Here is a 23,158-nt window from a genome sequence, read left to right as displayed (position 1 = left end):
AGAAAGGTGCTCAAGGACTCAAGGACTGTGTGACACACAGTGCATCCTGTGGGATGGAAACCCACGTGGGCGTGGGGTGGGGATGGCCTGGGGGTCTCGGGGAGCCGCGTGGGGTGGTGGGTGATGTGCCAGCTCAGGCCGGAGCCAGCAGCTTGAATGTTGAACCTTCAACACTTCAGGTAATTTCTTACCCTTTTCCTTTTGCCAGCATATTCCCCTCTCTCGCTCAGACAAATCTGTAATTAAAATATTCAAGAATTAGCATGTTTGTAACAAAGTCTGAAGACTTTTTAAGGAGTCTTTTCGGCTTAATCCAAGCTACTGCTGTGGTTAGTCCTCTAATTGCGATAGCAAACGCCTTGGCCGTGCTGGGGAGCCCTGGCTTCTGGTTGATCTCCCAGTTTCCTCTGTCAGGGCCACTCACTTTTACATACATTAATTGAATTAGCAGCTGGTAGTAGTGCTGATGTTATCTGCACCTAGGAGCATGGAAAGTCCAATTTCAGAAATGTGTAGGGCGAAAGGGTGAGGGGCTGCTACTTGCTTGCTGCATATTTCATATATTTGATAATTAACACCTTTAAAAACAAAGGTACCTGTAAAACGTTTGCTGTGTTGTATTGAAGTTGCATATATGGTGTGGGTTGTTTTTTTGTTTTGTTTTTGGCGTGTTGGTGGGGTTTTTTGTTTGGTTTGTTGTTTTTTGCTTTGGCTCTTTTTTTTTTTTTCTTTAATACTTGATCTTAGTCTTGGTTAAATTTAGATCCAGCAGGAGAGAAGCTGGAACTTGTCAGCAACACAGGAAACGCCCTGAAAGAAGGTTTTTTGATGTGTGTGTTTGTGTGTAAATGTGAACTCTGCAGCTGCGTGGCTGGAGTTGGACTGTGGGGAGCTGCGTTTAGTTCAGAATAGTTTTGCATCTTTAAATATTGTATTAGGTTCTGGTGGAACTCCACTGCCATGTACTTCATATAATTATTAACTATTAAATATCTATGACTTGTTAAAAGCTGGTAGTTTTAAGTCAAATTCAAAGCTATTGCACTTAAAATAGCTGAGGTGCTTAATTGCTGAAAAGACTGAGTCCAGATTAAACTGCTTCAGCTTTGTTTCATCTGGAAAAATATTAGAATTTGAGTAGTCTAAAGATTGTGCTTTTCTTCTTCCAGCCATTTACAATGAAACTAATCCATTTTGTTCTTAACAGATGTCCTTTCCTTAGGATTTCTCTATTTCTGACCATGCTTTAACAAGTTAGGATTTGAACAGTATGCAAGTAAGAATAAATAGAAGCAAAATATGATCTTTGTTTTTTGAAACTTAAATGAGATGGAAGTTGCTGGAGAGTTTAATGTGTGGGTTGTTTTTGGCTTGGGCTTGGTTTTTTGCTTTTTTTTTTGGTGGTGTCTTGTGGTTTTTTTTGTTGTTGTTTTTGAACAAGAATGACAAAACACAAAATATTCTTAAGGTGACAGTTTTGTGTTTTACACCAGAAATGCCATTGAGTTGATTGTTTAGTTAATATCATTCACGGTCTGTTTTACACTGGGCTAAATTCTCATTGAGGTCACAAAGGGATTTTTTTGGTGTGTTCATAAGGACCGTGTTCCTGGGTTTTTCTACAATATTTGCCAGAAACTGAAAGTTTGAAGAAAAGAGCGAGGAATATTACTGCTACAAAATGTAGGCATGATTTTGCTATGACAAAGTAAAATTTTCAGCACTTCCAACTACTGATACAGAATCTTTGTGTGTGTGCCAGAATTACTTTGTCTCTTGAGTTCAAGAGACAATGAAAAGACATTAGAGGAAAACTTCACTTTATCCTCAGATAAATTATACTTGGCAAAGGTAGAATGCATAGCCATAGGAACATTGTGCCTTTTAGCATGATGCGCCAAACTAACATACAGTTTCAGAATTCACTGATATACTTAAAACTCTGGGAATATAGGGCTAGTGTATATAGAATTTTTGTTTATTCTCTAAGCTATTTTTGGTGCCACTGCGGTACATTACCTGATGTATTTTCTTTAAGTGTGAGTGGTGGGAGCACTTATAAAAGGTTTTACACTCATTCAGAGGTACTAGATGTATTCTGAAATTTTGGGGAAAAAAAGATCTAACGAATGTTGTTTGGGGTTTTTTTGCCTGACCAAAAGTGCTGCACTTCGTCTTTAAAAAACAATATGGAAAGGAGGACAAAAGTGACATTAAGAGGACAAAAGTGACATTAAGTTATTCTGTTGTGCTAGAGTTCAAAGCTTTGTAAAAGTCCGCACCAGAGGAATATACCAAATGGTTTGTTACAGAGGGCTCTCTTCTTTTTCTTTGCTACGCCTGCCGTGCCTGCACAGAGACTTCTTCCAGGGCTCTTGCATCCTCCACAGCAGCGTGTACCACCAGAGTCACGCCTGGATTGCAGTGGGGAAATGGGCTTCTTGAGAGAGCTCATTTTATTAGTAAAGTGTTCCAGGAATCTGGAGAAATCTAACACTGTCCCTCAATCTGGTAGAAACAAGATTCTTTTCTTCCTATTTTCATCATGTCTGCTACTAGGAAAAACAAATGCTTTTCTCCTTAGTGAGCTTTGCTTGAGCCTCCTTTCTTCAGTTCTTAGTTTTCCCCAGGAGAAAAATTGAATTTTGTTTCCTTTCATTTTTACTTCTGTTCGCAGGACTTTGAGCTAAGTGAGTTCTTGTTGGTGTTACATCTATTCTGTTCATAAATCAGTGAATTTATTTGATTTATGTGGGACTTGCAAGCATCTCATTAACAGGTTAAGGTGAGGCAGTATACACTGTTTTGTCAAACTTAGAAAGATTTACACACACCTAAGATTTTAATGAATAATTGTTTTTTTTGAAAGATACAAGTTTGTATCCTACTACTAGTTACATTCTGGTTGTCAGGTTTTACTTTTTTTTTTTGACACTTGCCTATAGAGGGAATGCAGTGTGGCGTCTGAATTAGAGGCTTTAGCAGTGCTTGGCTGTTTAATTACTGAAAGCAATAGGACAACCGTAAAATTTTAATAAATATGAACTTGCCAGGTATTTCATATTTTTGGTAAGGGCATGTAGGATCTTGTCTATACTGGGGAGTTACTGCAGAATGAGGCAGGGGTGAATGTAAAGCACTTTTCCCCTTGTATAGACAAGCCTTTAATTTTTCTTCAAGAGCAAACTCTGGGATGTTCCATGTGTCATCTTGTCCCTAGTTTGAGCTCTCTGGTGGACTTTACAGCTGACAAGGAATTACATCTAAAGCGTCTCTCTAGTTCATGTGAATAATGTCATTGATTTCAGTGGTCTCCTTGTGTAAGGAGAGCACACACGTGCTAGGTCGGGGCAGGATTGGAGGGCTTGCTTGTAAGCCTGTTGTGGTAGATACTGCCTGCCATAACTGTTCAAACAGAGCTTACTTTTAGCACTCTAACGAGGTCTCATGTACATTAAAATGAGAAGAGCCTTAAGGGAAAGGAATTGGAAGAATATGGATGTTAGAGTGTTTCTTTGTAGTTTACACTATAGAAGAATGCCCGAGTCTTGTCCTGTAAAATAGCATAGTCAAGTAACTAAAACTGGAAGGTTTACATTTCACAAGAGACAGAAAAAGGTAGCATCCCAGGATTTGAGATGGGAAGTAGGGAGGGTAATGTTTCTGCTTTGCTACAGTTCTGTGCGTGAGATTTGAGGAAGTGGTTGAGCCGATCTAACAGTTTGCAGTGATTCCTCCTGTACCCGCCATGAGATCCTGCTCTTCTCTGTCAACTCCATTGCTCGTCTGACTCCGCACTGCAGTTCACAGAATCACAGAATCTTCATGGTTGGAAAGGACCCTTAAGATCATCGAGTCCAACCAAAAAACCTACAATCTCTGCCACTAGAGCATGCCCTGAAGCACCACACAGAAACCTGTGTCAGCGCTGGCACGATGCAGCAGGAACATGCATCTGACCCCTTTGGCCACCTTGTGAAGACTTGCCCACTATGACCTTGAACACACTGGTTTTTGTTCCTCTTAAGTAACATGGAACTTAGACTGCTACCTTCCCTGCAGGCTGTTATGAGCTGGAATATGTTTTGAGATGGCTCTGAGGAAGAAGAGGCAGTATGTATAGATGCCTAAGATACATTCTGATTTGAGTACCTTCTAGATGATGTACTTAAATGTCTAGTCTCTAGGCAGCCTCAAGAATGTTAATGTTAAATTCCTGAGTTTGCTAATTCATTTGATCCACTTTAGATTATTGCTGTATACCCTTTTTGTGTGGGGGGGATTGTACTAATGTGTCCTGGATGACAGTAACAGTCCTGCTATGTCTGAGCCTTGTGTTCCCGCTTCTGCTTATTTCCATGGTTTAGGGTCACTTAAGAGTTGTCTTTTTTTTTTTTTCCTGGATGTGTTTGTTAACAGATCCATGTAGGCAGTTGCATTCTCTGCCGGAAATAGCTCTGTCTGTATTGCAATTTAATACAGATTTCCAAGACTTTCTTGTACAACGTGCCCTACTGGAGCAGGGGGGCTGGACCAGATGACCTCCAGAGGTGCCTTCCAGTCTCAGCCATTCTGTTACTCTACCCTAATCAAAGAAGTCTTAACGAGTGTGGTTACTTTTTGTCATCATGGATACTTGAAGCTTTATTGCACATGTACCACTCTCTACCTATAGTAACTGCGGCTAGAAGATAGATATCTTAATGAAGAAAATACCAACATGAATTTGAAACCAGAGTAATAGATTTTCAAAGTCACATTAAAATCTCTGAAAGTGCTTGCTTAATAATAGGTATGTTTATCTCTGTTTATAGGCCTGTGAAGCAGGAAGTATATAATATGTCCTTTGTATACAGAGTTTGGATGGAGCTCTGCATTTGATTTCTGGCAAAAGTGAGTGTCTGTGATTCCCAGCCATTTCAAGACCAGGTAGTTTATGATTAGCGATTATAGAAAACATACTGTCACAGAATTTTTAAGGATACCTGATGTGGAAAAAAAATAGACCAGAACATGCACTGCATTGAACATTGATGTCTAAAAGAGAGACCTGTAGTGTTAGGAGAAAATTATTAATAAAACAGGAGGAGAGGGACCATTTTTGCTTTCTGAAAGGGAGGAAAATTTTTGAAAGGGAAGAGAATAAAATCTTGAAAATCTGGTAGGATGGATGAAGAATACAGGAGATCTGGAACTAGGTATGATAAGGAAAATAGAAAAAAGCTTTGAGTTTCATCAGCACCATTTTACTGTCATTCAAGGAAATACAGCTGTCTGTATTAGTGTGACTTTTTAAAAAAAATAAAAAATCTCAGAATGCTAGATTCATCGAAAACTTGGAAAAAGTAGCTGTGATAATGAAAAGCCCCCTTTTCTGTGTTCTGGACGTATTAGGATGGCTTTGCTTTGTCTGTTGCTAGCTTTATCAGAGGGGTCTCTTGCGTTGGCTGGTCAGGGACAGTTTAGCTGCAGGGTGGCACTTCACGTCCCTGTGGAGAGGGGAAGGTGCCGGGCCCATCCTAGCTGCCCTGCAAGGGACTGCAGTTACACCATCCAGACTGCAGTTATGCCATCCAGAGGGACCTTGTCAGGCTGGAGAGGTGGGCCCATGCCAGGCTCATGAAGTTCAACAAGACCAAGTGCAAAGTCCTCCATCTGGGTCGGGGCAATCCCAAGCACCGATATAGGCTGGGCAGCGACTGGCTTGAGAGCAGCCCTGAAGAAGGGGGCTTGGGGGTGCTGGTGGACAAGAGGCTCAACATGAGCCATCAGTGTGCACTAGCAACCCAGAAAGCCAATCGTATCCTGGGCTGCATCAGGAGAAGCGTGGCCAGCAGGTTGAGGGAGGTGATTCTGCCCCTCTACTCCACTCTCATGAGACCCCACCTGGAGTACTGCGTCCAGTTCTGGAGCCCCTACTACAAGAAAGATATGGACGTGCTGGAACGCGTCCAGAGAAGGGCCACGAGGATGATCAGAGGGCTGGAGCACCTCTCCGACGAGGACAGACTGAGAGAGTTGGGGTTGTTCAGTCTGGAGAAAAGAAGGCTCCGAGGAGACCTTATAGTGGCCTACCAGTATCTTAAGGGGGCCTCCAAGAAAGCCGGTGAGGGACTTAATTAGGATGTCAGGTAATGGTAGGAGTAGAGGGAGTGGATCAAAACTAGGGATGGGTCGATTCAGACCAGACGTTAGGAAGAAGTTCTTCACCATGAGGGTGGTGAGACACCGGAACAGGTTGCCCAGAGAGGTGGTGGAAGCCCCATCCCTGGAAGTTTTTAAGGCCAGGCTGGAGGGGTCTCTGAGCAACCTGGTCTAGTGGGAGGTGACCCTGCCTATGGAAAGGGTTTGGAACTAGGTGGTCTTTAAGGTCCCTTCCAACCCTAATGATTCTATGATTCTATGGTACACCGACAGCCCCGCTCCTTGCCAGTTGGCTTCGCTCACACTTACTGTGATGCTGGTAGGGTTTCCTTAATGCATCAGTAGAAGAATCCAGGAGTGGACCTAGCTTTGGTGTCAGTGTAGGAGTGACAATTACACAGCTGGCACAGAGGAGAGATGGTGATGTACTGGGCGTGGAGAAGCCAAAGGGAGCTGTATTGCTGCTTCCTCCATGTGTAGATTCGTTTCAGTGTTGTTTTCACAGTTCAAATTCCTTAGCAGAGTGACTGTCAACTGTCTCAAGATTCTGTTCCTCTTCTGAGAGATCTTAGCATCTGTAGTGATGTGCCTTGCTGAATTGCCTGCAACCAGAGTCAGGGCTGAAGACTCTGAAAGGAGGAAAACCGTGAGGCAATGGCTTTTGTAGGCAACGTACGGTGCAAGTGTGTGTCAGCACTCTGTAACTCAGCAGAGTTTCGACTGGTCCCCTCTCCTGTGGTTGCACAGAGAAATTCTCAGAGGAGAATCATCCATACTTACTGCGAATCTGCTTTTCAGCCGGTGAGAGAAATGGTGTAAGAAGCCTTCACTTACAGACGCTAAGTATATACGCTCATATCATGTTCTACAATATTTTCCATTAATTACATGCATCTACTAATCAAATACTGCCAGGTTTCACTAGTGCCTGCTTTCACTTGGTATCAAATGATTTAATTTAGCATTTGGAGGGATTTTTTTTTCCTTTTCTGAAAGGATCGTCAGTCTGTTAAAGTCTTTGGAAGACAGTGATTATTTTTTTTCATGTACTGTCAGACTAGACACAGTCGATGCAGCAAGCAGTGTTTTTAGGCATACAAAAACATCCCCTTTTAAAAAAAATGTGACTTAAGACAGTCATGCTGCATGTTTATGTGTAGCCTGGTGGTAGAATTGTCTCATTTTGAGGTACAGCAAAGTTTCTTCAAATCTGGAGCTGCCTAATGTTTTGTTTTTTTTTTTTCCTTTGTTCTTGTTTTGATTTGCTGGTTTGTTATGTGTAGGTTTGTAGACAAAAGAAACAAATATGGAAATTAACGTGTCTGTTGGACCACATGCTATTTTAATTATGTCCAGAAGAGACCTGTGGTGTTAGATCACTTTGAAGTCACATTTTTTTGGATATTGCCTCGAGTACTGTTTCCAGAGCTGCCTCAGTTTACCAGTGTACTCCATTGACATTCTCAAGACATTACTCATTTTGGTCAGGTTTAATTTTGGAAAAGATAGTCTGTGATTCTTTTGTGTTGGTTGTGGTTTTTTTGTTTAATATTGTGGCTGATAAGAGCTTGGTTGGTGTTTGTTGGACTGAAAAGGAACAAAAGTGGCTGCTTTGCAAGGCCTGAGTTACAAATACACATCTTCAATCTGAAAACAAGCCTCCATGCAGGCGCATAACTGGGTGGGTTTATGTAGGATTTTTTTATACACAGGATTTCTCATCTGCAGTATTTGGCGAGTTGAAAGTGTTAGACGAGTTGAAAGTTAGGAACTTTATACCCCTTGCTATTGATTTAGCCTGAAGCTTCCTTCTAGTAAAGCATTTTACAATATTTAATCCCTTTACGTGGGATAACTTCCTTTCCTTGAAGTTTTAAGGTCTTTCAAACAAATAGTAATTTGTTTGTTTCTCTGTGAGCTGTAGCCTAAAAGCCACAATAAACAAGCAGGTGTTGGTTGGCCTGTCTCAGCTGCAGTAGTTCATTTGCAAAGCTTATGGATTTTAGTGATGTTTAGTAAGCCTAGGAAGGTTAAGTCATTAGCATTCAACCTCATTGGATGGACCTTATAATCATTTCAATGGTGACATATGAGAGAAATGAAGCCCTTGGCTACTCACCCACTGTGTGACTGGAGAACTTGCCCATCCTTTGAGGGGAGTCTGAGTAGAAATGGTGTAACTTAAAGAATACTGGGTTTTGCTTAAACCACTTCTGACCTGGCTTGTGATAGTAGATAAATCTTGTGTATGCTATCTGATGAGGAAGCACTGATTGTCTTAAAAGAATGTCCTGTACCAAAAGTTGATAACCTAAGCATACAACTATGCAGTAAAATAAGACATGATTAATGTGAGCTGGGTCGAGATTTTGGTTAGCATGATTTTTGTCTTCATTTTCTTTATACTAGTAAAGCTAAGTGACAGTTACTGACCTAGTTTTCATCTAGTTCTAGGCTCTTGATTTTCTGCTGACATAGTGTGTGCAGGGTGTCACTTCTGCCAGCTGGAAAGCGGTGATTTTTCTTGCCTAGTGTTTTGACCCTTTCATAATTGATTTTCAAGTAGGCAGTTTGTCACTTTTTCTGTGTTTAACATGGGAGTATGGAAAGACATGGGGTGAAAGTGGCCATTACGACAAAGGCAAGAAAAAAAATAATCTATGGTTATGTTTCATTCTCCTTTGCTCACTCCTGCCTCAGTGCAGACTCTGTGACACCCACTGGTTCCTAGGGATTGCTGACTGGGATGCTCATGATGGTGTTTCCTCAGGACTTTTTTTTTTTTTTTTTTAAACCTTGTGACGTTATTTCGTTCTAGAACACCCCTCTAAATAGTGACCTTCCACACAGAGGAGGGCCAGCTTTTTTTTTCTTTTTTAAACTTTTTTGTTGAGGTGAGGATTATTGCCAAAGACAAGTAGCAAGCAGTCTTCCTCTTACCCACCCTTCACTATTCCGCACCCACCTGCTTCTTGTCCCTGAAGCAAAAACTAACTTTGGGGCATAATCTATGTGTGCTGATGCCTGCCTTGCAAAGCTGGAGGAGAGGAAAGATAATTCATTGCATTTAGAAATGAAAGGCAGTGGAATGATGGAGGGTAATTTACTTCTGTGATACCTAAAGATAAAATTGCAGGGAGAAAGCAGCCCTGCTGAGCAAGGAGTTAGGCTAAATGAGGTGAGCCAAGCAGAACGCAGTGGGTCGTTTGGTCCTTTGAAGAATTTGGTGGTATCTTGTAAATGACAAGAGCTAGAGTGGTGAGGTTCAGAAACAAGCCTAAATAGCAAGGATAAATTTGATAAATTCAGTAGGAATGAGAAGCACGGGTTTTTTTCATTGGGTTTTTGGGTTTGTTGTTTTGTTTATTTTTTGTTTTGGTTTGTGTGTTTTGTAAGTCACAACTGAAGAAAGGGCTAATTCTGTAGAAAATGGTAGAAGGCTATGGTCTTGGCATTTTCTCTGGAGGGACTTGGCAGAATGGGAAGAGAAAGGGAAAAATAAATTTGTCTGCACCTCATCTGTGGTCAGTTATTTTTCATATGAGAAACAGCTGCAAATCTTGAAGATTTTATGGCTTCTCCGTTGACAACTGCTGCTCTTTTTCCCCAATGTAGACAGGCAAATGACTCAACTGATGGTTCTTCATCTGCATGGTTGCTGAATCGTTCAGGTTAATTCAAACAGTTGCATAACACCTTTAAAGTTTAATGTTTCTGACTTGTGAGTGCTCTTCATCTGCTTCAGTGCAAGATCAGTTTCTTCAGCACTTCAGGGTAGTAACAAGTGGCTGGAGAACAGTAATCTTTAAAGCTGATAAACAGTCATTTCTGCAAGATCTGCCGCCTGCCTAGGAATTTTTTGGGCAGCAGTCAAGTGAAGAGACCATCTTTTCCCCAGTGTTGGCAGTCCTTAGTGACACTGGCCAAAATGATCAGCAATAGGGTAAAAGAGTAGCATAGCAGAAAACTGAGTGATTGTGAGATAGAACGGGTGCATCCGTGACACCTGGGAAGTCAAATCTAGAACCAGCCTGGTGGGAAAAAAGCTCCTGCAAAAGCACATTCTAATAGCTAATGTGATAATGAGGTTTTTCTCATGCTTCCTCACCTTTCACCTCTTTCACTGTATTTTAATAGTGCTTCAGGGCATAATTCCACTATTTAGAAGTGAGCAGCAAGTTGGAAACCTCGGTGTTCTTTTGCAGCCTCCTATTAAATTGATGCATGGCTTCCAGGGATGTCAGATAAGGGGCTGGGGGGGAATGTGGAGTATCTCATAGGTAAGATGAATAATAATCACATTATTGAGTGAGCAACAAATGAAAAAAATGCAGTATAGCTTGTCAGTTTTGTATCTGTATTGATCTTCCTGCCTGCATATGAAATATTTACAAAGGGTAAAAACCATAATTGTTTAGGGTATTGTAGAAAAATATTTCAATAATAGCTGTTTAAATTCAGTGAGTTTGTTTAGATATGGCTAAACGTAGCCTACTGGAAACATCGTATATGCCATTTACTTTCTTATTGTGTGAAGTCAGAGACAGACCTCTTCAGTGTCTCTATCACTTTCATTTCATGCATTTGAATAATAATAAACCAAATATATCTTATAACAATTTGTACCTTAAAAAAAAAGGTAAAAACCCACTGTTTTCTTGTTTTAAAATGTTTTTGTTCATTCTTGAATTAGGAGTCTCTTAGATCTGTGAATATACCCTCTGTTTATTATAAAATGTTAGATATTGATGACTCAAAGTGTAGTCATTGGAAAGGATTTTTTACTTACTGTCTTGTCTTGATTTCTGTTACATCAGTAACACCTTGCTGCTTTAAGTGTTATTGTTGTTTTCGTCTTGTTTGAAAAATGCAGTTATGCTAAAGGAATTTGAATTTTCCAGAAAAGAGAAATGTTGAAACTTCTCTGTGTAAACCATGAAAATTCTTAATGCATGTGAAGGCAGTTGTGACTAAGAGAAGTTTTCTGCAAACCTTAGGACTGAATCTTGGGATGTTTACAAAATACAAAACGCACTTTTCAAAATACATCTCTTTTGAAGTATATGTTTAATAAATCCTACAGGTGGTAAGTCCTGAAGTACTTCTGTGCAAATGGTAGAATGACTAAGATGCTCCACCCTTTATTTCTTTGCAAATGTATGCTAACTGTTTTTCAGGATTTAAATATGGAGAGACTGAGCAACACACCTTTGGGAAGCAGGAAAATGTGGAGTTCAGGGGCATTAGCTCAGGTGGTTACATACCACGCAGGATTAGTTTATTTGACCTCCCTAGAAGATAGGAACTCTTGTGGGTAGATCTTTGAAAATAACCCGCTCTGGTAGGTGAGGAATATAAAACGTGCATGCTGCAAACCTTTAAGGAAAGGGAAGAAAGTTATGAATGCGAACAAAAGCTATGAATCATCTTGTTACTGGTGTTAGTATCTGTCAGTAGTAGCTGTACCTGGAAAATATTTTTGTAAGGAAGCTGATGAGTTTTGAGAAACTCACAGGCAGTGAAAATGTGGAGAGATTTTTTTTTTTTCTGTCTTTGTGCTTTTCAGAGGGGACTCCCTTGGTAGTGAAGTACTTAATTCATAAAAGATTAGTAATGAAGCTCCCAACTCTCTACATAACCTAGCATTTGTATTTTATGAACCTGATCTTGTTTTGGAGTCCCTCATTTATAAAAAAGCTGATCATACAAATTCTTAAATCAAGGGACTTTTCACCCCTTCCCTTCGTGCTCTGAGCATGAGGCAGTGGTATGAAATGTCTTGTGTCACTAAAGAATAAGAGTTCACTGCTCTTAGTTGGAATACATCCTTGAAGAACTTTATGCACAGTAGGGAAGTTGGCCTCAATTCCAAAAAGAGAAAATCTAGGATGGAATTGTCCTTGATTCCTTTTATTTGATCTTTTATTACTCCCTACCTGTATCCTAAGAATAGGAATGACATATACTGTAAAATTTCAGTTCTATATCAAGCCTTTCTCTTCCAGTTAATTGAAAATTTATACTTGTCATGTTTGCAAAAAAAAAAGTTAAATGTAATACACAGGTTTTCAGGTGTTCTTTTTTTTTAATTGCCACTCTGTTCTAGCTATGTATGTAGAATATCTCGCTCAGATTGTGAAATTCATTAACAGCTCTACATTTTACCATTGCATAATGCAGAATTTCTAATATGGCATATGGGTTTGTTGTATGGAAAAGAAAAAAAACATTTAAAAAGCAAAGTGTAATAAATACAGTGGGACTTCTATTTGATGTCTTAGTTTAGGAGGTTATCTGAGAGAGGGTGTTTGACTATGTATTTAGAAAAAATATTTAGAGTTCTTTTTCTTTCCTTTTGGAATCTGGCAATTAGAATTTTTAGATCTTGTAGTACTGGAAGGCATATCCCATTTAAAGTGAGATGGAGTGAGTTAGAATGCACTTTCTTCTTCAGTACAGCTAGCTTCTGTAATGTCTTTATTCCGCTCCATGCCATGAGGTTTTCTTCAGAGGCAGGAGGTGCCCTCTCTGTAGCCCCTGAGCTGTTATTTACTGCCTCTGCTGGGAGTTTGATCCAAGGTGAGATAACTGGAGAAAGGGAACATACTTGAACCAACCTAAGAGGTTTGCAGTTGCATTTGCTGCTCTTCCCATCACCCTCCCTCAGTATGTTAGATACGTTGCTCTTCTTTTGAGTGTGAGTGGGGGTTGTCCCTTAAAAGCAGTATGTGCAGTATATTTGCCTGCATGATGGAGAGACTCAAAGGGAATAGTGTACCCTAAATGGCACAGTGTGAGATGCATGAGACGTGTGATCAGTGGCACGAAGTCTATTTGAAGGCCAGTAACTAGTGGTGTACCCCAGGGGCCAATACTGAGTCTAATCCTGCTCTACCTCTTCATTAGTCACAGAGTGGATGAGGTTGGAAGGGACCGTGGGCAGTCATCTTGTCCAACCCCCTGCTCAAGAGGGGTTATCTAGAGCCAGTTGCCCGGGACTGTGTCCACATGGCTCTTGAATACTTCTAAGGATGGAGACTCCAGAACCTGCCTGGGCAGCCTGTGCCAGTGCTTGGTTGCCCTCACAGTGACAAAGTGTTTCCTGATGTTCAGGGGGAACCTCCCATGTTCCAGTGTTTGCCCATTGCCTCTTGTCCTGTCACTGGGCACCTCTGAAAAGAGCCTGACTCCATCCCATTGTCATCCTCCCTTCAAATAATTATACTGAACTGGGAAGCCCAGACCTGAACTCGGTACTCCAGGGGCGGCCACACCAGTGGCGGACAGAGGGGAAGAGTCTCCTCCCTCGACCTGCTGGCAGTGCTCTTCCTAATGCAGCCAGGGATACCGTTAGCCTTCTCTGTGGCAAGGGCACATTGCTGGCTCGTGGTCAGCTCTGTGTCCACCAGGACCCCCAGGCCCTTTTCTGCCACGCTGCTTTCTAGCTGGACACCCCCAGCACATACTAGAGCCTGGGATTGTTCCTCCCCAGGTGCAGGACGTTGCACTTCCCCTTGCTGAACTTCATGAGGTTTCTGTCAGACCATTTCTCCAGCCTGTTGAGGACCCTGTGGTGTATCAGCCATCCTCATTTCATACTGTCAGAAAAATTGCCGAGGACGTGCTCTGCTCTGCCACCCAGATTGTTCCACGAGCAGCAGCCTGCCCTTGCAGCACAATGGCTAACGGTGTCCTGGGCCGCATTGGGCAAAGTATTGCCGGCAGGTCAGGGGAGGTCATCCTTCCCCTCTCCTTACCACTGGTGAGGAGTGCAGAGGAATTTTTCTTTCACTAGTTCATATTCAGCCAACCTAAGTCAGAAAATTTAATTCAAAAAGCACCTTGCTGACAGTATACATTAATTTGTAGACAAGCATACAGTGTATTTTCTTGCTGTAAAGTCTTCAACTTCAAACGTCTGTGGATCCAGCAATTCAGTTCTCCTAATGTATAGGGAACAAACTCTACAGACCAACTATATTCTATGTCATATTTTAGAAGGCATGAGTTTGCCCAAGTTAGATAAGAATTTTTATATACACACACAAATATACCAAATTGCTCTGTTTTATATTCAAAATTACTATATATTGATATATATAATTATATATTTCAAAATATTATTAAATATTTTTGTTTCGGTGTTTCTCTGGTAAGAGGAGCTTCCTATTGTCTGTTCACATGACTGTAAGTGCCAGTGATTTCTGGTGTTGGAGTATTTCAAAATTACTGCTCCAAAATTACTCCAAAATCTGTTGTGAGCTCTATACGGGGCATCAGCTGTAGTATTTGACTCCTCAGCTGACTTAAGGAAATGCATGCTGTCTCAAGAACAGTGACACTAATATCACTAGACAAAATGGGTGATCACTAGCCCCCATCAATACAAATACCTTGTCAAAGGGGGCCTGTTATTCCTCTGGTGAGGAGTTTGATGCTTTCACATAACTTGTCCATTGCATTCCTCTTTGCACCCCTTGGTTTTTCCACTGACTCTTTTTTTAAGCTCACATTTATCTCTTTCAGCTGCTACAGAGTGTTTCTTTTAGCACTGCACCTGCTCAAGAGCCTGTGAAGGTTGTGGTTTATTATTACCTTATTTTTCTTAAGAAAGATCTAGTTCTCCTGCAACAGTGTTATTGTGTTCACTTGCAGTAGGCTTCCACCTCCTGCTGATCAGCTCTGTGAAACCAAACTCTTTCATAAGTACCCTCTTTATGTTTGCTTTTGGTTGCATTACACCACTAAGCTGTATTGCTTTTTTAAAAAAAACAAACAACAATGCATCCAGTGGTCTCTAGAGCAGAGCTAGACTAGGCATCCCCTGTGAACTTCAGCACGACTTCAGGTAGACTGTTTCTTCCTTGTTCATGTGACGATACCAGCTGAATTTTAATAAAGTCACTATTGTTCTGCAAGACTTAGGAGATTTTAAGAAACTTGTAAGTAAAATTTATCATACAACATACCAACAATTTACAACACTGCATATTTTTAGAGGTACCACTAACTTTTCAAAGCCAGGCAGAAATTGGAGAATACCAAATTAAGAATGTCTCTGCAGCTCTAATTAGACTCCTGTTCTTCTACATATGCATTTGTTGCGTGAGAGGGGCAAAGCAGTTTTGGCAGAAAATAAACCCCGTTGTGTTCTAACACTCCTCACCGAGGTGGGAGGCTAGGTGCGGCTAGGTTTAAATTCTGAGTGATGCCCAATTCAGCACTATCAGTCCAATCTCGTTTCATATGTATTAAACTATTACGATTTGGATACACTAATAGTGGGCTGCACCTTCAGTCTAGTCGTGCTCATGAGCTAGCACGGCCACTCTCGAGTCTTTGGTGGTGTTCAGTGAGAAACCGAAACAACTAGCTACTTAAAAAGTGCAGTTTATTTAAACGACAGGTATATAGGTTCTTAGGGTTGCTGGTGATAAATACACTGTCTGCAAAGCACGTGCAAATGACAGTATTGTTACCTATACAAAACGCGCAACAAAGTTATAAACGATACAGCGTGGCTATAAATGTAGGAGAGGGATTCCCTAGAGAAATTTCTAAGTTTCACGAGAAAGCATTCGGTATCATCGAAGTCTTACCCAAAGGTGTCCCTACGGGGGGGAAGAGAGGCTCAGCCCGTCGACTGATCCTGGAAGTCAGTGATGGAATTTTTCGCGATGGTGTCTTCCCTGGGTATCCCCCCTCTCTCGGGCTATTTTTATACTATTTGTTATCTATTATAAGGTGGAGTTTGAGTGACTTTAGTCATACATACTTTTATTATGATTGGTATAAAATTCTCTTGCTTCACAATTAAAGGTATAGTTTATGAGAAATTTGGGGCACAGACTCAAGGAGGAGTGGTTGCACCTTGGAGGCGGGTAGCCTTTGGGCTGGAGGTGTGTTTTGGTATTATAATGACATTATAATGAGCAAAGTTCGCACAAAGGACAGTGTTTCATCAAAATTTGACAAAATGTTGGCTCTGAGCATCAAGCGGGCAGCTAATTGGCAGCTTATCTGTTTCATGGTACCATCCCATTCCTTTATCTGCATAAGACAAGTTCACGGAATAATTGTCTTCCGTCCCGTATCTCATGTAGCTTTGCAAGCGTCATACAGAGAACCGCAGATGTTGCATTTTTTCGCATGCCAGGTGCAGCTGTTTTCTACCTCAGAAGCCTCTTGTTTTTATACTTTTCCTTAATGTGTGAACAATGCTGTACTTTTGTGGTTTTGGCCAATTTAGTAATTATTCCACAGCATTATGTGTCAGCCTTGAATTATATGATGGAACAGTGTTTCCTTCACCAAATGCACCAATGGAACCTGTGCATGCCCGCTAGTAATGTTGAAAGCTAAAATACCCTCAAGTACAATTCCTTAATTGCAATGTGCTAAAATGAGCTGAGAAAATTTAAATTTTAAGGAACTGTCCAATTACATATAAAAATGGGTTCTAAAGAACATAACACCTTCAAATTGTAATATTAAGTTGGAATTTATATATCTAGGTTTCTACAACAGACGACCAGTGTCTGAACACGAAGCACAAAGTCTGTGTTAGTTCCAAATTCCTACTCAGACCGGGACCGTATTGTCTGAAGTGGCTGGAAGGAAGAATGTGAGATGAGTCAGAACAGTTGTTTTCAGAATTTTTTTTTTTTTTAAGAGTTTTGTACTAAAATTAGAAAGATCCTTTCTAAAACAGTGATCAAGAAGATGGAAAAGAGAACAATGGAGTTGGAGCCTACGGTTTGCCGGAAGAAATGCCAGTGCAGCCTGATAGGTACGAAATGTGTATCATAGCTGTCCTGCGACAGTGCGGTACCTGACGCAGCTGTGTGACTCGGGAAACATCCCAGCAGCCGGGTCTCGGAGCACAAATCACTCACTACAGCCCTTCTTGTCATTTTGTACAGACAAAGTACGTGCAGTGCACACTCAATGTGCCTGTGTTTACAGCCGCTGCAGCCCACGATATGCGCAAGGAGGAGGCTATTACGAAAGAATATTTAATAAAGTTGGGAAGTGAATCGTTCACATGTCAGGAAAAATACGCTTAAGGTGTTTGAACAGCCTTTTGCCTCCCTGTGTGACAGTGGCCTGGTGGTAGAGCCAGGCAGAGAACAGGGCATTCCTGCAGACAAACAAGGTTTTCCTTTGTTTGTGGACATCCTTTGCGCTGCACGAATGGACAGGATGTGCTCATATAATTAAAAATTTCTAGCACAATTTTTGCACAAAAGAAATATGAATTTGGATTACATCATCCAGCCTTTAAATTTCTAATTTCATAACTTTTTCATGCTTGCCCTCACAGTTTTGGCATCATTTATGTATGCATAAGCCTTTTTTTGTTTGATCTGCAAATTTGAATCTGGTGCTGTTGTAAGAAGTAGTATTTTTAAATACCTTTTTCCGTACCTAATAAAAATAAAGGCCAATATTTTATAGGGATAGAGGAAAGTTAGCTGTCTGTAACATTAGAGAGTATCTGTAATAATTCAAATAATGCTTTTATACACAATTTTTAATGTAAGGTTACTCTTACCTCATACCTATTTCAAACTATGGAAGATGTTCTTAGGTTCTTGATTTGTTAATGCTGTTTGAAGATGGATTTGATTTCCAAAAATATAAAGTGTTTATGTGACACTTTCTCAAAAGAAACCCGGGCTCTATTTAATCAAAAAATTATATTCTTCCTCATGCACCCCATTTCTGTAAGAGAAACACTTGTTAAAGAAAGAAAAGCTGCTTAAATCTTAAGACTTTTAACCCTTTTTTTACACTATTTTTTTTCCTTCTTATCTACAGTTTCATAACTAGCTGTTTGATGAGCAGTATTACTCGGTCCACCAAGTGTTGACATATAGAATCGCCCAGGTTGGAAGGGACTTTTCAGATCATCGAGTCCAACCATCAACCTGACTGTGACAAAACCCATCACTAAACCATATCTAAGCACTATGTCTACCCATCTTTTAAATGCTTCCAGGGACGGTGACTCAACCGCTTCCCTGGGCAGCCTGTGCCAATGCTTAATAACCTTTTCAGTGTAAAAATTTTTCCCAATATCCAATCTAAACCTCCCCTGGCACAACTTGAGACCATTTCCTCATGTCTTAGTGCCTGTTACGTGGGAGATATATAGGATAGCTTGTTCTCTTTGGTGTAAGAGTCTTAAAATAAATAACAGGCTAATGTGCTTAGGTTGCTCCTCAAGTCTGCTATTTAAAATAAACAGCCTTTGCTGTCTCTTAAGCTGCAGTGTCCAGACCGCCCGTCTCTGCTGGTGTCTTCACCGTTCCCTCCAGCTGGGCCAGATCTGAATTCTGGTGCCCACAAAGGGACATAGGGTCCTCCAGAGGCCTCTTCAGTACCAGACAGAGTGGAGTGATGACTGTGTTTTAAAGGCAGCGTTGGTCTTCATACAACCTAATAAGTGGTTTGTTTTCTCCTATCAGCAGATGGGCTGCTTCCAGCTGACCATGTCTGAGTCTCTCAGAAAAGTCATTCTTCCTTTTTTTGTAATGGTGTGCCTGAGGATATGACTTGTCCTTTTTCCTTGTCACTGCTTTTTGTGAAAGCTGTTGTGTAAGGGAGAAGCGCTGCTTTTCTTCTTTGCAAGGCCAGAAGGCTTAAGTACTGGGAAAGGGGAAGCAAGTGGAAACACACATGATGAGTGAGAGTGGAGAAGACAGTGCTTAGCTATCTTTGTCATCCCCCAATAATTAGCTGCTGGGGAACATGAAGTATATGGTATTTCAAAGGAAGTAACCAGGGCTGCAGGTAAACTTTGGCTCAGGTGTTCCATTTTAAACTTACTTTTCTAGTTGTCAGGGTTTGTTAATCTCGAGAAATTCTTTGCTCTTGTGGATTGTCTCCATATCTACCTCATCCAGACAAGTGAGGACGGGAGAGTGTTTCCTCCTGTTGTGTTTAGTTTTTCCTTCTCATGATGCTGTGGTTGAATTTTAGGAGATATTTTCTTATTTTCAAAAAATTGAGTGTTGTTGGAGGGAGTGTCATTAACCATGTTCTTTCAGTCCAGCCTTTTCTACATTGCTGGACATACGTGTTGAGAGCTGGCACGTAGCCTTTGCCTATAGAATGTCACTGATACCGAGTCGCCAATTCTACGAGCACGTAGAGCATATGTTTAAAAAACCCCACTTCACTCTTCCTAATTGGCATTCAACATTCTAGAGTAGTATAGTGAAGCTTGTTCTCAGAAATTTATTTATGGTTTGTATTCCATTTGCTTCCTTTTAGTTTATTTGATTTCTCAGTTAGGTGGTCCAGTTTTGGGGGTGTTTCTGTGGGCGTTTTCAGTTTTTCAGTGCTGAAACTGGAGAGGGATGCTTAGTTTATATTCTTTGCAAAACACCCGAAAACACTGCAGAACTTGCTTTACTCCTCTGCTTTGCAGAGGGATGGTATTAGCAGAACGTCTTTCTTTCTCCAGGTAATCCCTAGCAGGTCCTTCTCCCAAGGTGCGGCACAGGCAGAGTGGTTGCTGATGCCTGATGTGCGATGCTCAGGAGTGCGGCTCGCCGGCACAGCCTGCTGCACGTCTTACATGGGAAATGGACAGATTTTTTTGCTTTTCCTGTTGATTTCATGTGGTTTTTATGGCAATCCATTACATTAATGCATAGTCAGATTACTTCCCCCCCCCCCCCCTTCTTGTCGCATATTCTCTACTGCAAGTTTTCTAAAATGAGATAGCTGTGGAATTTTTCGGTACAGAAAACAAATGAAATTAGAATTTATAGATGCTCCAGAAGCTTTTTGAGAAAGAAAGGCTCTCCATGGTTCCTTTTCATTCTGTTTTCCTTCCTTTCTAGCTGAAGATAGTTATCTGACACAACAGTCTTCCAGTTTTACATCCCAGATATGTTTTTCTAATAATTAAGGATCCTTTGAAATCTGCAATTACTGCTCTCCTGGCATTGTTGTTACATTTGCGATGTGGCAGACTGGAATGCGGGTGCTTGCTGGGGTGTATGTGTGGGTACGTATGCGTGTACGTGGCAGCAGTGTGGGGAATGTCCAGCTCTCCGTGTGGCCACAGTGCGTGGCAAGCAGGTGAGGAGCAGTGGGGAGGTGACGCCGTGTCCCCTGTCACCCGCCAGCGGCTGGGTGTCCCCAACCCACGGCCAGTTTCTGCCATCCCCCAGCCGCACTGATGGACGCCGGACAGGAGTCAGACCTTTATTCTGCTTTACTTTCACCAGGGTGTCTTACAGTAACTCAGACGAGTTTACCCTTATAACCTTAATTATATGTGGAATGTGGAGAATGCTGTATTATTTTTCTGTATAAGAAGACAGTGAACTCTAATTGCTTAGTGCAAGTATTAAAACATTCCTTGTGCTTCAGGACTTTGCTTAACCAAGATGCATTGTAAAAAATAAATGTAACTACGAAAAAGTTTCTTCTGATTATTTTGCTGTTTTTATTGTATTGATCCTGTCTTTATTTTGCTTGGTCTTGTGTGATTAGACATTATTAATGTTGCATTTATTTTTGTTTCTTTCAGTTATCCTTTAGGAGCAACACTTAAAATGTTAAAGGCAGTTTTAAAAAAGAGCCGAGAGGGTGGAAAAGGGAACAAGAAAGACACAGGTATGAACATTAATAACATATTTCATACGTAGATGAGTTGTGCGTTATAAATCCAGCGATTAACTGTGTTCTGTTGCAGCAGTGGTGCCCCACCGTCAGGGCAGCAGTGACTCCTGTTGCTGACACCAGCTGCGGGGGTCTCTCGGCCATGGGCCCCCTCCATTTCGGCCCCACTGGCCACACACAGGGCACAGGTGGCTAAAAACAGGTAATCTAAAGCTTCCCGGAGGTGTGTTCTGTTCATTCCTTCCCGGGCCGCTGCAGGGAAGGACGGATGAGCCATGTGCTCTTGGTTCTTACCACAGAAGTTCTGTGAGCAGGCTTGGTGCATTGTCCTGCAGCTTAAACACTGCCCTAGGCCAGAGGTGCAGAAGCCAAACTTATATTTTAAGCTACCTATTCAATTATGTTATGAAAAAAAAAACCATTATGTATAATGGGCGATAGAATTTTTATTATTTATGTATTCAGAAAAAAATTGAAAATAAATTTAGTGAAAGTTTAAGTTGGTTATCAAACTTCTGTCATGTTCTAGTTTTTACTTTAGCTACAGAGATTTTTGAAGGTAAAATTAATCATCGACAAAATTTACTTTAAAAAAAATAAAGCTTATTTTATTATTAATCACAAATTTAGTAGGCCACTACTTAGTCTGTATTGCCTTTCAGGAAAAAGGGTATCTAAGAACCCTAATTACCTTTTTTGAGGGCAAAGAAGGACGAGCAATGCCCTTTGAAAAGGAGTAATAGTTACAGATGCGCAGGTGGCTGAGAACTAAGCCTGCAGCTCTGTGCCGGTCATGCTGAGTCTTTGCTGCGATGGCTAGAAAGCTAATGGACCTGAGTGACAGTTACCTTTCTTCACAGTTACATTTTTAACTTCAAACTATTCACGTAGCCTAATACATCTGATTTTCTGATGAGTTAGATCCTAAATTATCTGTAAGAGTGAATTTATGCCCTTAGGAAACACAAATTTATTGTTCCCAGTTTAAAAAAAAAATTACTAAGAAACATTCCTTTAATGTATGAAGTACAGAACGCAGCATGACAACCATGCTCACGTTTGTCAGCACCTTTGAAACAACGCAGTCGTACTTTCTTTGACAGGCAAGTTACATACGTGTCTTGCATTGCAGCTTTTAAAACTACATGAGTTGCACTGAGTCCTACAAGAAAGGTATTTTAAGTGTACTTTCGCAAAAAGCAATTCCGTGTTCATCTGGCAGGTAATGTGTTCTTCAGGAAATTCTTGTGGTCTGCTGAAGTTTACACTCCACCACAGCTTCTCTCTGAGTGACTGGAGGATGAGAGCTATCCTGAAAAGAAAAACATTGACACTAGATCAAAGATGCACAGAAGGGCTCACAGGGCCAGAGGAAAGGCATCCCGGTAATTAGTATGTGCCGCTGACTCGGAGTCACCAGCTGGAGTTGTTTAAACATAGTGGGCTAAAGATTCCTGTGGTGAGGCTTTCATTGGTACATTTTTGTTTAAAATACTAGATGGAAATTGTTTTAAGCTCAAAAGGAAAATCAGGCTGTTTGGAACGGAGCCTTGACCAGGCTTTTATTAAAATCTGAAGCTTGAAAAGCCTTTTTCCTTTAGGTCAGAAAACACATATTTTTTTATTTTAGCATCTCATAATATCTGTCTGGATTAATGTGTGCAAAAGAAAGGATTTTCTCCCTTTGTTTTTAGGAATACAATGCTGCTGTACTTCTGAACACGAAGGGGAGTGTTAGAGTGTGGGAGGTTTTTTGGTTTCATTTTTGGTTTGGGTTTTTTTGTTTTGTTTTTTAAGCAAAGCTCTGGAGTGTCATGTTTGAATTGAATGTTACAGAAACCAAGTATTGGGAAAAAATGGTGAATGATTCCTGGCTGGTGAAAGCTGGAGTAAGGAGGAGTGCAGGAGCTGCTTTTTAAAAGAACGTGATTAATTTGTACAACGGGTTCCAGAAATTTTGGCTTTTGTATTTGAAGGTGTTGTGAAAAGTTTGAAAAGAAATGTGTGCATTCCATTCTGCGTTACATCCAGGACCTGTAAAGTTGTGTTCAGTTTAATAGCTTTCTCTTTTGTTCCAAAGGACCTTGCAATTCTTCCAGCTGTAGGACATTTTTCAGCATTTAGAGATGTGAATCAAGGCAAAGAACATTGGTCTTTGTAGAGCCTTATTTTTTGCAAGCTCCTCTCCTTGATCCTAGAACTCCAAACAATGAGAAATGGAAATCTTCTAAATCGTAGAGTTGTCCCATTTCATGGTCCTTCAGGTCCTTAATAACAACAGCAGCTCTTAAAATTTATTGCTTTCTAAAGAGCTATGAAGAGGGTGAAAAAGCATGCTAATGAGAGCCAGTTAGTGTGGAAACATCCATCCTTT

The 23,158-nt window shown here is 40.9% G+C and overlaps 1 protein-coding gene across 7 annotated transcripts in view; it reads left to right on the top strand.

Annotated features, from left to right (window-relative positions):
• The window catches only part of TANC1 (tetratricopeptide repeat, ankyrin repeat and coiled-coil containing 1), an 82,196-nt gene that overhangs the window by 4,701 nt on the left and 54,337 nt on the right, over nt 1-23,158 (top strand). For 5 of the 7 annotated variants that reach the window (XM_063342683.1, XM_063342685.1, XM_063342681.1 and 2 more), the window contains exon 2: nt 20,693-20,778. In XM_063342683.1, coding sequence (XP_063198753.1) covers nt 20,718-20,778 — 61 coding nt within the window. In that variant the 5' untranslated portion in view covers nt 20,693-20,717. Of the gene's footprint in view, nt 1-16,898; nt 16,934-20,692; nt 20,779-23,158 lie in introns of those variants that run through there. The other 2 variants (XM_063342680.1, XM_063342679.1) reach the window with 1 other exon arrangement.

This window comes from Chroicocephalus ridibundus, chromosome 7 (genome assembly GCF_963924245.1).
Source record: "Chroicocephalus ridibundus chromosome 7, bChrRid1.1, whole genome shotgun sequence".
Taxonomy (NCBI): domain Eukaryota; kingdom Metazoa; phylum Chordata; class Aves; order Charadriiformes; family Laridae; genus Chroicocephalus; species Chroicocephalus ridibundus.
Note: the sequence above shows the minus strand (reverse complement) of the source record. Positions and strands in the feature narration are given on the sequence as shown.